Here is a 14,266-nt window from a genome sequence, read left to right on the forward strand (position 1 = left end):
GGGAAGCACTAAAATTGGAAGGTGTCATTGATGAGTGTTTTCCTTCTGTCTGGCTCTGCACCCTCTCTTCTTTACCACTCGGCAGTGTCTAAATCTGGTTAAAGCAAAATCCAATCCAAAGATGGCAGAGACACTAACTGTGGCCATGGGGCTTTTGAAGAGTAGAAAGTCAACATGGCTGTGGTACAGATTTTGTGATTATCATCTAGTATGGAATACCTAGACTTCCAAAGACCAATGCAGTCAAATCTTTATAGACATAATCTCCTTTGGCCTGGAATAAACTGAATGATATTCCACTCAAGGTAAATGGCTTTGTGGCGGGGGGTGTTACTTAATTATTGAAAAAAAAAAGTTGTCAAATCCAGAGGTCCAGAGCTTTTAGCTAAGTGTATTAAGATCTACCCCAAAACAACATTCTCACCAATATCATAGCCCATGTCAGATGCTTAAATCGAGGTTTAAAGGGAGGGAAGGAGTTAACACTGCCCTGCCATAACAGATCTTTGACCCTGACATGTGGGATCCCAAGTTGATAGCATCAATTACAGTTAGGAGAAGACCCCCAAAGTCCTTGAATCCTGGTAATTCTAAGCCAATATCTACTCCCCACCCCATCAGTAGCTTGCTCCTAAATTTTCTTAAGCTTAGGCCTAAGCAGTAATCCACCTAGGTTTTCACCAAATGTCCATAGGAAACGAAGCTATCAGTTACATTCCTGCTGAAAGACCCTAATCAAAACTTTCTATTTATTTGTGTCAGTACAGGAGCTTGAACTCAGGGCCTCACGCTTGCTCACCTTGGTTGCTCACTTGACTGGTACTCTACCACTTGAGTCGTGACTCTAGTTCAGCTCTTTGCCATTTGTTTTGTAGATAACCAAATTCTAACAGACTTTTTCTGCCTGACTTGAAATTGCCAACCTGCAGACCTCAGCCTCCTGAGTTACTAGGATTATAGACAGGTATGAACTACTGATGCTAAGAGATCTTTTGATGTAATTCTAAATGGAATGTTTTAAAGTGTATATCTTCCTGCATTTAGATAACGAATGAGTGAAAAATCTAAGGATAAAGCCCAGTATTGGTGGCCTACTCCTACAATCTCAGCTACTCCGGAGGCTGAGATCGGAGGATCAAAATTCAAAGCCAGCTCAAACAGACAAATCCAAGAGACTTTTATCTTCAGTGAGCTAGCACAAAGCTGGAAGTGGAGGCGTGGCTTAAGTGGTAGAGTGAAAAAGCCAAATGAGAGCTTGAAACGCTGAGTTCAAGCCCCAGTAGCAACATAAGAAAAGATAAATTTAAGGATGACATCCAAACCAGTTAAAAGAAGACTCCTTAAAAAAAAAATGTGAAGCCAGGTGCTGGTGGCTCACACCTGTAATCCTAGCTACGGGAGGCTGAGATCTGAGGATCACCGTTCAAAGCCAGTCTGGGCACTAAAGACAGTCAAACTCTTATCTCCAATTAATCACTAGAAAATGGGAAATGGGGCTGTGGCTCAAGGGTAGGGCAGTAGCCTTGATCTGAAGAGCTCAGGGACAGAGCCCAGGCCCAGAGTTCAAGCACCATGATCTAAAAAAAAAAAAATGTGATGGCAACCTTGTGTATTTTTAAGCACTGCAATAAAGGATTAGATTTTTAATTATAGATGCTAATAAGGTAGCCAATTATCTTTTTAATCTTGAGTTTCTTTACAGAATGGGAAACTCTGGGCCTGGGTGCTGTCCCTCAGATCTTAAAGAGCTCAAGGCTGGCACTCTACCACTCACGTCACTGCGCCACTTACAGTTTTCTGACAGTTAATTTGAGATAGGGGTCTCACAGACTTTGGTGTCCAAGCTGGTTTTGAACCACGATCCTGAGCAGCTAGAATTACAGACATGAGCCACCGGCGCCCAGCTTCTAATTTTTTGAGTTTCAGAGAATTAGCTCTTTGAAGCTGTCATTTGTTGGTGACTATAGATAGACATGGCCCATGGAAAAAAAGGCTGACAAATTCACATAGTTTATAGTAATGCCATGCCAACTTGTATAGGATTCTGTTTTTGCCACTCATAAAAAACGATGAACAGAAAACAGTTGGAAATTTGATTCCTTCCTCCCCCCACCCCTGGAAAGCTGACTTTAAACTATTTTTAAATATTTTATATTGATTCTTGTAGTACTTATGGCTCATGGAAATATTCTAAAAGGACAGATACATTCTAAACATCAGAGTTCTCGACATCATTTTTGCTCTAGGATGTATTTATTCCTAGAAATTGAGTTCCCTAATTTTGCTCTACTTAGCCTGGTAGAAAATTATTCTTCATTCGTTGGTTCATACATTACTTTAACCATTTGTTTGCTCTGAGTGACAAGGGGTGGAAATTAAGTCCGCAGTAGAGTGCCTGCTAAGCAAGTGTGAGGCCTTGGGGTTTTATTCCAGTGCTATGAGTCCATCCACACACATGTGCACATAAACAAAATACATACCAACAAAGTCCTCAGAAAGGTTTTATTAATTTGCAAACAAAAGAAAATAAGCAAGGACTGATGTTAGCCTTTTCTAGAGTTCTGGATTCTGAACATGAAGCTCTTCAGCAGACAAAAAACAGGATTTTTTTTTCTTAATCCAAAAGAAGGAACTTATGTCAATTCCATTATTGGTTATCTATGTGATATCTGATGCCATGCCGAATCTGTGTCTACCACTGTTGTTATCCATGAAGTTGCTACTGTGTCTAACCTATGCGTACTGCTATGTTACCCATGACGTAGAAGTTGCCCATTTCTGTACTACCTCTCTGTAAACATGAGAAATAAATGTATGAGAAATTGCTTTCTAAAATAAAAACGCTGAGTAGTAATTAACCTTTTGCTGCTTGGGTTCCTCTGAGAATCTGAAAAATATATTTTTCTGCATATTTCCCACATGTATAAATATGCTCAATGAATTAACTTTCATTTATAATTGGGACCAAGTCGGGGAAGAGGAAGTAGCAGAGAAGGGAGTTTTGTTTCTGTTTTTTCTTTTTGTTTATTTGTTGTTTGGGGATGGAACCAAGGGCTTCAAACATGCTAGGCACGTGCTCTACCACTGAGCTTGGTCTCCAGCCCAGGAATGGTCTCTCAAAATGAATATGTGTCACCTTAAGAAGTCTTGCTTCAAGGGTGGGCACTGGTGGTTCACATCTATAATCCTAGCTACTCAGGAGGCAGAGATCTGAGGATTGCAGTTCAAAGCCAGCCTGGCAGGAAAGTCTGTGAGACTCTTATCTCCAATAAATTACTTTAAAAAGCCAGAAGTGGCACTGTGACTCAAGTGGTAGAGCACTTGCTTTAAACAAAAGAAGCTCTGGGACAGCACCCAGGTCCAGAATTCAAGCCCTAGGACTGGCAAAAAGCAAACAAAAAATTCTTGCTTCAGACAAGATTACAATGTTCATTCTCTCAACTGATGGGTATACTCCTGTTGGATGACAAGTCAAGTGTGGCACAGCAATGTACAAGACAGATGGGGAGAAAGCTCCAGGTTCTAAAAGTATAGCTCAAGCACCATGGTGCCTTTCACTTGTGTTGCTTTTATCTGTGGAATTCTGGGAATCAGGTATGAGCATTATTAAACTCATTTTTAGACAGTATTCTATGTGATTGCCACCATTTTGTTGGTGCACAGAAGAGGGAGGAGTGACAGTAAGAACCAGTGCCCGCTGCTTGGCACACTGTCACAGTATTGGGTTCTCAGTTAACATACCACAAAGGGGTTTGCACACTGGAAAAAATAAAAATAAAAGCCCGGGGGGCTGGGGGGAGCATGGAGAGTGCTTGCCTAGTAAGCACAAAGCCCTGTGTTCTCTTGATACCACATATACACAGGAAAGCTGGAAGTGGTGCCGTGGCTCAAGTGGTAGAGTGCTAGCCTTGAAGAAAGTCCAAGGACAATACCCAGGCCCTGAGTTCAAGCCCCAGGACTGGCAAAAAAAAAGAAAGAAAGAAAACAAGAAGGTGTTTTTGTCTTTGTTGTTGTTTTGTTTGTTCATTTAATTTCCCTTTAGAAGGGTAAGAGGGTCAAGAAACGAAGGGACAAAGGGTGAACAAACAGCAATGGCAGTCATTAGACACTTGGCTGAAAATAAACTATATGATTTGTGGGTGGGGATGGAAGGGAAAATGGGGAGAGAGGAGGAAAGGGGTAACACTGTCCAAAAAGAAATGTTCTCTTTACCTGACTTACGATATTGTAACCCTTCTATATATGACCTTGATAATAATAATAAAAAATTTAAGTTCATAAAATTCATCGCAAATTAACTACCAAAACATAAACAGACAAACAATAGCGGTGGCTAAAGTGGTAAGAGCACTAAACTTGAGCAAAATAGGTTAGGGACAGGGCCGGGAGTTTGGCCTAGTGGTAGAGTGCTTGCCTAGCATGCATGAAGACCCAGGTTCGATTCCTCAGTACTACATATATAGAAAAAGCTGGAAGTGGTGCTGTGGCTCAGATGGTAGAGCGCTAGCCTTGAGAAAAGTCCAAGGACAGTGCTCAGGCCCTGAGCTCAAGCCCAGGACTGGCAAAAAGAAAAGATATATATATATATATATATATGTACACACATATGTGTGTACATATATATATATGTAGAGAGGGGAGAGAGAGAGAGAGAGAGAGAGAGAGAGAGAGACTGGAAGGTGTCCATTCTAAGTAAGTTATTGAAAATTAAATGTACTTGTAGGAAATACAATTAAACTATAATACAAAAGTCTATAATATGTATTACTAATAAAAATATTAAGTAGTGTTTTTCACTTAACATTGGAGATTAGGTCCTATGAAGCACCTGTTGCTATTTTAGAAATGTTTATTTTAAAACTTTCTTATTTTTAGTAATGCACCCACTACCTGACAAATGTAACTGTAACCACTCTATACATTATCCCAACAATAAAATACAATAAAAAAGTTTCTTATTTTAGAAATACTTAGTTTAAAAAAAAATCTTCATATAAATAGAAACTGAAGCCAGCTTTACCCAACAGTGGAACAAGGACTCCCTGTGCTTTCATTAAATTAAAAGTGTTCGTAATTATTTCTCAGGGGAGCTACTCATTAATTAAAATTTATGAAGTGCTTAGGGAATTTCATAGGAAAATGCAATTCTCACAAGCTTTATACAGAGTCAAAGCTATGAGGAAGAATATCAATTAAATGATTCTTTGTTTTTGTGAGACAGGCTCTCATTATGTAACCCACACTGACCTTTAACTCCCAATCCTTCGGTCTTAACCTCTGAAGGCTGGAATCATCTACATTTTTTTTTTGCCAATCTTCACTTGAACTCAGGGCCCAGGCTCTGTCCCCGAGCCTCTCTGTGCTCACTCTACCACTTGAGCCACAGTTCCACTTTTGGCTTCTTCTGGGTATGTAGTACTGAGGAATCAAACCCAGGGCTTCATGCATGCTAGACAAGCACTCTGCCATTAAGCCGTATTCCCAGCCCAAGATTTATTTTTTTAAACGAGATGTTATTTTTTCCCCTTTGCTCAGTCATGGGGTTTGAACTCAGGGCCTGAGCACTGTCACTGAGCTACTTTACTCAAAGATAGCTACCACTTCGAGCCACAGTGCCACTTCCAGTTTTCTGGTGATTAATTGGAGAGAAGGGTCTCACAAACGTTCCTGCCTGGGTTGGCTTTGAACCATGAACCTCAGATCTCAGTCTCCTAAGTAGTTAGGATTATAGGTGTGAGCCACTGGCACCCGGCTTGGAAATTTTCATTATATGAAAATTATACCTCAATAAACTTGATGTTATAAATTGGAACAGTTTTTTTGTCCTCCCTCTCCTCTTTCTTGGAACAGTTTTTTCTTTGAACAGCAGTTGGTCTTTCTTTACGGGTTGCACTATGATTTCTTCCATTTATTTTTGTTTTTTAATACTAGGGCTTGAACTCAAGACCTTACACATTCTATGCAAACATTCTATCAATGAGTTACATCCTGCTCTTTCAATGTGTTTTATTACAACGGAACAAGATTGCACCTGCAGTGTTCAAATCAATTTATTATTAGTGTACTGATTAAACCTATGCATTATGATATGGCATAGGTTTGTTACTATTAATGTACATACGGCATGGTGAATAGTCATACATCTAAATATTGTGTTAGTTATTTTTTGGAGAATTTAATACATTTTTAATAATGTTACTAGTGTACTTTTTTTTTAAAAAAAAGCATCTACTACTTTTCAAATGGCATCCTGAGGTTGAGCGCTCTCTCCATATCAAGGGTAAAACACTCTGGAATTGTGCCTTTCATAATTTACCACATTATTGAAGGTTAAAGACTAAATTCTTTACATAATACCCTACAAACATACTCTAGCGTAGGACATTTCCCCTAATTTTTCTTAAAATTCTGTCCTTCCTTAGAGGGGCACATTCCTGGAAAAAGTACTGCCAATTGTAGCTGATGGCTGGTTAAAAGGTTTTCACTGAGGCCATGCAGAGAAAGAGGCTGCAGAGGTGTGTTAGGGTCAGGTGAGAAACAGCTCTGAGGCCAGCCTAAGGGATTTGAACTGGGTCTCAGGGACAACAGGACACTATATTAGTGAGGTGAAGAATAAAGTCAACGGGTAGATTTGACATAGAAGTTAACTCTGGAGGTATTGCGGAGAGTGGATTGGAATGATCTTCCTTCACTTTTAGAATTTATTCTCAATGGACTGTGTAAGATCCAATCTCCTAAGGAAGGCCCGCTCAGGGCTTAGCTCTAAGCAACCTGAAGCCCTGAGACTCTACAGGGATGTGGTGAAGGTAAAGGCAGCGCAATAGATAAAAAAGCTCTGGTCCTCTCAGTTCATGCAGATCAAAGACTTTTCTAACCTGTATGGAAATGTTCTCCCAGAGAAACCCATGGATCTCACTTTCTCTGACAAAGCACAGAGTCAGGAAGGAGGAGAAGTGTTAGAAGCACTGTTGCCATCTCTCCTTCACCATGCACACGTGGACCACCTGAGAATCGTGTTAGACTGCTGGGCTAGGCTGGGCTGGGGTCAGTCCTGCTTCCAAGCAAGCTGCTGCTTTGTAAGTATGTTAGGTCTGCAGGGAGAACAGCCCTTCCCCAGGTCCTCTTCATCTGCCTGAAACCAGTAACCATCTGATGAGTCGGCAAAGGACCCCAGGCACTGAGGCCACTTCCTGAACTTCCCCATCAAGCCTCCCTCAGACTGAGGTTCCCCGGGCTCTGAGATCATTTCCACATCCGCTGTGGGGCCCTCATATCTCCCGCCTTTCCCTATATATTCCCACTTACCCACAGTCCCCCCTCTTTTTCCTTCCACTCTCTCCCCACACCTCCATCTATTTCAGGTCAGCAATTTGCTTCTCTCCTCCCACAAGAAACTTTTTTTCTGCCTGAATCATGTGGCTGTTATCAAAGGCCTACACCACAGCATGGCAGTATTTGGGCTTGAACCTAGATCGGTCATTCATTGATTCATTTGTTCACTCAATAAATTGTCATTATCATCATCATCGTCATCATCATTATCATCATCATCATCACTTTTGACTGTACCGGGTGTTGAACTTGGGCCTTGCTTACAGTAATTTTCATTGGGCATTTTCAAGATAGTCGTGCTTCATGCCTGATCTGGGCTATTATCCTCCTACTCATGTTTCCCCATGTCCTTGAGGGATAACAGGTTTGTGCCTAGCTACTAGTTAAGATGGAGTCTCATGAACTTTATGACTTGGCTGGCTGACCTTGAACTGCCATCCCTTGATCTCCATTTCCCAAGAAGTTAGCATGATAGGCTTGAGCTACATACACATTGTCTCATTCTACAATTCATTTCTCCATATGTTTTTATTGTAATTAATAGAAGGGTTACATTCCATTCACCAGATAGGTGCATTAGTTCACAAACATTGATACCCTTTCTCATGTCCTGGTCCCCATTTCCCTCCCCCGACCCCTTCTTCTACAATTCTTTTGTGCGTCAATCCAGGGCTTGAACTTGGCTTTTTTGCTCACAGCTGGTGCTCTAGAACTTGAGCCATGTCTCCAGGCACACTTTTTACTGGTCCATTGGAGATAGTCTCACACTCTTATTTCAAATCATGATCCTTCACCTCCTGAATCGGAGGATGTGTGAGCTTCCTATGCCCACCTTAATTCAACAAATTTTCTCTTTGTGCGATAAGCACCAATGAAATGCTTATTGTGTGCCAGGCATGCTTCTAAATATAATTTTTAAACAAATATTCACTTGATTTTCACCACAACCCATCTGGTAAGTGCTGTTCCACTCGTTTTAAGGACAAGGAAGCTGAAATGCAGAGACTGCAGTGACTTGCCCAAAGACAGACAGCATGGTAGGCAGTCCAGGGAACACCGTCATTGTTAGGGGAACCGGCATGGCTGAGTCTTTGCTACAGTACTGCATAAAACTTGGCACCTCAGGTCCCCAAGTATGGCTAACGTTGGATTTACAATATCCAGACGTTGTTCTCCTTTGGTTTTTTATCAAAGGAATGTAAGCAACTGACAACTCCAGCTTTTCACATCCTCAAGTTCTCTAACGAAATCCACTTCTAGCTCTGCCTTTCAGCAAGTTCCTGGAAGCCCTGTTTATATAAGGGCTTCGTGTCTCTCGCTGAATCCAGACACCAGAACTGTTGAGTGCTCCTCATTTCTGAGCAGCAAGACAAGGACACACTTGCACAGATGCACTTCACCAGACATGGGTCCCCACCCCCCGGACGCTTCTCCAGGGAATTAACTGTTTCTGGTTGAAGGAGAGCCTGAGCCCCGCAGCCGTCAGGACAAAGCTCTAGTACTAAGCCTTCCAGGTCAGAGGGGTTTTGCACAACCTGAGACCATGAGGAATACATTAGTATGCTGCAGAGCTCCAGGCGAGGCGGACCTCGCTTCCTGGGGCGCCTTAGTTCACTTTGATGATTGGTTTCAAGATCCAGGTAGCCAGTTTGTCTTCCTGCTGTTATTGAATCATTTCATCCCTTCATCCCTTGTTTTGCAGTTTTCCATTTTTTTTAAAACTCTTCTGTGTGTGTTCCACCAGGTAGGTGTTGTTGTTGTTGTTCATTTCCTATTTATTTATGTGGATTTGAACAGCGCGTGTGTGTGGTTAATTACAGATGGGAGTAGCCGGTTCCTAATGGGGCTGGTTTTGAACCTCGATCCTCAGAGCTCAGTCTCCTGAACACAGGTCAAGGCGTCCGACCCCACCGAACTCTTGAAGACCATCGGACCTGGTTCTGGGCGGTAGAGCCCGGGGTCAGGGCGGCCATCAGAAGGCAGATGAGGACAACGCAGCTGAGAAAGGGAAGCCCACTGAGGGTAAGCAGTGGCCGGCTAGGCGCTGGCGGGGGGAAGGTGCGCATGCGCAGCGGTCGGCGGTGGGGGCGGGGGAGCGGGCTGGGAGGTTGTGAGCGGGGCGCGCGGACGCGCACGCCGGGCTCGGGGGCGCGCACGGGGGGTTCGGGGGCGCGCACGGGATGGGGGGGGAGCTCGGGCGCGCGAGCGGTCTCGGTCCTAGTGGCTTCCCTCAGCCGCCGTCGCCGTGCGGTCGCCGTGGCTCCCGACACGGTTGTGTCCGGCCCGAGCCGCGGGCGCCGCCGCGGGAGGGAGCGGCCGCGTGTGTCCGCCGCCTGCGGTCGGTGGAGTCGGAGGCCGGTCCCCGTGGAGTTGAGCCAGGGGCCGGGCGCGGCGCGGACGGCCCCGCGGAGCTGAGACCTCCCGAGGGGAAGGCGCGGAGGAGGCCGGCGGGACGATGTCCGAGAAGCCGGGTCCGCTGTCCACCACCGAGCGAATCGTCAAAGGTGCCCTCCTCCGCGACCTGGCCGGGCGGCGGGGCTGGGGCGGGGGGTGGGCGGCGCCCCCCGCCGTCCCTGGATGGGCGGTGTGGGCTGTCCCCGCGCCGGGCGCCCGGATCCCCTCGTTGGCCGGCGTCCTCCCCCCCCTCCTCTAAGGATTCCGTTTCTCCTCCTGGAAGAAGCCAGCCGTCGAGGGGATGCCGACTTTCCTGTCTCCCCAGGGGTCACTTACCTAGGATGACACAACCACCAAGTCCTTTCCCCCCGCGGTGGAGAGGGGCCCGGCGCCTCGGGACGCGGCGCTCTCTGATTCTCCTCTGGGCTGTAGAGGCTGGGAGAACCAGGGCCCCGGATTGAGCTTGTCCACTGCACCCTCCTGTAAACCCCGCAGGATTGTACGTGGTCGTTGTTTGTACCCCAACGCGAATAAGACCTGTCAAACGTGACTACTGATTCATGGGCTTCTTCTTAAGTGTTAATAATCAGTATAAAACCATCATCTTCTGAGAAGTCCCTATCGTTAAGACTAGCTGTGTTATTGGTGGTTGGAACGAAGTGATTATCGTTACAGCGTGGAAAATATTAAAAATATTCTTTCTTTCTGCCCTTAGAAGGAGAAAGGAAACTAAGATGACTAGCAACGGTGTCTTTTATTTAAGGAAGAAAATCCACTGTGGGTTCAGTACTAGGATCAGTATTGATTATGTACACTACGTAATGCTTACTGCATATGATGGTATTTGGGAGACTTACCTACTCAGAATTTGTGAGTGATCCGTCATTAGTTCATATAACTGAGCTATCTCTTTAACAGCCAACTTATTTTGACCATTTTAATGTAAGTTCATAGCATCTGACCCATAAGGAGAATAGAGCCCTCTTTTTTTTTGGGCCAGTCCTAGGCCTTGAACTCAGCGCCTGAGTCTGTCCTTGGACTTTCTCAAGGCTGGAGCTCTACCACTTGAGCAATAGCCCATTTCTGGCTTTTTTCTGTGTATGTGGTACCGAGGAATGGAACCCAGATTTTTGTGCATGCTAGGCAAGCACTCTACCACCACGCCAAACTCCCGGCCCAAATACAGTCCTCTTTTTTTTTTCTTATGATAAAAACTTTGTCTTAAATATCAAATTGTTTTACACACCACTTTTTCTTCAGAAAGTTCCAATTAACAAAAACGAAAAATAAAGTGTTTTGATTATTTAGGACTGACTTGCATTTCAGTGTGTGACAAAAAAAATTCAAACTCAGAGGCATCTAGATTGCTTAGCTGTAGACAGATTCTGTGTCCAGCCGCTAAACCAATGACACTGTGCAACAAACTCTGGGATTCCTGAGTTTGATTCCCTTAAATTCTCAGTGTTTTCCCAACTCTCAAAATTTCCAAAGCGTTGGGGAATAACTAAGCCACTGATCAAGTCAATTCTGCCAACAAGCCTAGCTCCTCTCATAAGACGCAGTAGTTTCAAAACTGAAATGAAAAGCCAGAAAATCCTGCAATATATCAACTGCAAGGGTAAGGAAAAGAAGAGTGGGGTGGCTATTTACTACAAGTTGCCAAGTATGGCTAGAAAACCAGTAAACAAATCTTTTCCAAGTACAAAGGCATTAATTAGGGTGACTTGCTACATGATGAGGTTTTGAACAAAAATGCACAAATCAGTTGTCACTGCAGATACAGGCAAATTATGTTGTGTGACTCTAGGCTTCACACTAAAACTACTTCAAAAGCATGACCAGGGGAATGGAGACCACAATCCATGTGGTCAGATGGCGAGGTCTCATAAACAGAGATCAGTGGGCCCTTAAGGAGAAAGCAAAGGAATCTTGCTAAGAATCTGGAAACAAATCCATCTGACTAGCTCTGGCAGTTTGTCCTTTAATACAGTCCTCTTTTAAGACTTGGAATATAAATATACAGAACCTTTTTTGATGAGTCAAGGTCACCATTACATTAACGTCTCTACTATTTTGTTAATGTGGTGTGTTCCTCTGAAAAGGTGTGGACAGTTTTTGATACTGAATTTACTCCACACTCACTGCTATACCATTTTTACTATTTTTGTCTGTCTTTTTCTCTTCCGTGCTTTTGGCTGTCAAATACACCCTCACTGCCTTCTGATCTCTTCTAAGCTCAATAGGCAGGGAACCCAGCAAAACCAGAACTATATGTCAAGTCAGAGTGAAGCTCTGTGGCAGCCCTTAGAATTAACATCAGGATTCTCAGACTGAGGACCTGCATACTGTGTGTAATTTCCACCATGAAATAGGAAACACACTTTTAAATACACCTTTCAGACATTTAAACATGGAAATAAAGTAAAACAAAACCTGGTTAGAAGCTGGTTCTTCTACTGCAGGGAGTACTTACAGCTAACAGAATCCCAACTTAGTGCAGGCTACTAATTTGTTCTTTAGTGAAATTACAAATTATAGCATGTTGTATATTTTTAAGGCTTCTCTTAAAATAAATGAAACAAGAGATTTTTAGGCCTCTACAGTGTGTAAAAACTTCAGCCTAAAAATTTAACCTTAGGCGCACTGGTTTCTTTATAATTTAAAATTACTTGTTTTTTTTTTGTTGTTTGTTTGTTTTTGTTTTAGGGGTGGGGTAGAGTGGTTTGGGTTTTCCAGAGTTTCAAACACAGCCTAATTTTTCTTTTAAGAATAATCAGGTGTGGCTGAGTAGTGAAGGCTGTTTGTGTTAGGCATGAAATCCTGATCTGATGCTATCTTGTCTGACCAGAATTGTCTTCCCTTTGTTCACAGATCCAAAGCTTTGGCTGGGGTGATACCACACCCCAGTTATTTTTGGTTCTGTTATTTCCTGTTAACTTTAAAGTCTGCTTAATTGTTTAGCTTGAAGGAGTCTTAGAGGAGAATGGGTAGGTAGGTGGGGGTGATTTGTAAGTGTACTTTAAATGCAGCTTTCTGAAGGTGAAGGATGAAGAGTCTAGCAGTCAGAAAACCAAGGTTTTATTTACTTCTAGACCTTATTTGTGACCTTGCCTTTTTTTCTTTTCTTTTCTGCCTTCCTTTATACTTAAACTTTTAAACTTGTTTTTGGTTAATTTTATTTGTAATATAGTTTTCTACCCAACCTGGGTCATATAAATGACATACATATGGTTGTGGAAAGCTTAGAGAAGGTCATATAAAACATGATTGTGTTTTTATAATAGACCTCTTACAATTTAAATGCTTAAGGCAATCATTAGCACTTGAAAAATACCAGAATTTAGAAGTGTATGGAATTATAGATTGCGAAGATCTTCCTAGTGAGAAAAATAACCTGTTCTTCAATATAAAAAGAGGAGTCCTGGCCGGGAGTCTGGCCTAGTGGTTAAAGTGCTGGCCTAGCATGCACGAAGACCCGGGTTCGATTCCTCGGTACCACATACATAGAAAAAAGCCGGAAGTGGTGCTGAGACTCAAGTGGTAGAGCTCTAGCCTTGAGAAAGTCCAAGGACAGTGCTCAGGCCCTGAGATTAAGCCCAGGACTGGCAAAAAAAAAAAGAGGAGTCCCCAACAGTACCAGTGAGGAGAGGTGAACATATGTCTTTGTGCTTGTCATGGGCTGATTTTGTTTAAGAATTCTTAAGATATTGAGTGTCATATTCAATGTACCATAGTGCATGCTCATTTGTGACTAAGTTTTAAGAGTGTTGTTCTTGGGACGGGAGTGTGGCCTAGTGGTAGAGTGCTTACCTACCATGCATGAAGACCTGGGGTTGATTCCTCTGTACCACATACATAGGAAGAGCTGGAAGTGGTACTGTGGCTTAAGTGGTAGTGTTCTAGCCTTGAGAAAACCCAAGGACAGTGCTCAGGCCCTGAACTCAAGCAGGCCATGCCCCGGGAGCAGTTAGTTGCCCTTGTAGGCTGGGGTACTGGTGTTGCAACATAGAACTCCAAGGATGGAATTGTGAAATCCTTTCAGGTTGGCTTTTTCTCCTTTTAATTTCAAGATTAATTAATTAATTTGTGGGTCACAGGGCTTGAACTCTGGGCCTGGGCTCTGTCCTTGAGCTCTTCAGCTCAAGGCTACGGCCCTACCCCTGGGCCTGGGCATTGTCCCTGAGCTCTTCAACTCAAGGCTACAGCTCTACCCCTTGAGCCACAGCACCACTTCCGATTTTCTAGTGTTTAAGTGGAGATAAGAGTCTTACGTTCTTTAGCACCCGGGCTGGCTTTGAACTGCGATCCTCAGATCTCAGCTTCCTGAGTAGCTAGGATTACAGGCATGAGTCACTGCCCCTGGCTTTGTTTTATTTTTGCCAGTCCTGGGGCTTGAACTCAGGGCCTGGTTGTTGTCTGTGAGCCTCTTTATGCTCTACCACTTTGCACAGCACCACTTCTGGCTTTTTCTGAGTAGTTTACTGGAGATAAGAGTCTCATGCCTGGGCTTGGTGGCTTACGCCTGTAATCCTCACTACTC

General features: G+C 43.5%; 1 protein-coding gene across 1 annotated transcript in view; it reads left to right on the forward strand.

The window, feature by feature from the left end:
- Window positions 1-9,541: 9,541 nt before the first annotated feature.
- The window catches only part of Ppp3cc (protein phosphatase 3 catalytic subunit gamma), a 51,466-nt gene continuing 46,741 nt past the window's right edge, over window positions 9,542-14,266 (forward strand). Inside the window, exon 1 of the mRNA XM_090354304.1 lies at window positions 9,542-9,836. Within this exon, the coding sequence (XP_090210430.1) occupies window positions 9,788-9,836 (49 nt within the window). The 5' untranslated portion in view covers window positions 9,542-9,787. The remainder of the gene's footprint in view (window positions 9,837-14,266) is intronic.

The sequence above is a fragment of the Megascapheus bottae genome, chromosome 20, assembly GCF_031878675.1.
Source record: "Megascapheus bottae isolate mThoBot1 chromosome 20, mThoBot2.hap1, whole genome shotgun sequence".
In the NCBI taxonomy this organism is placed as follows: domain Eukaryota; kingdom Metazoa; phylum Chordata; class Mammalia; order Rodentia; family Geomyidae; genus Megascapheus; species Megascapheus bottae.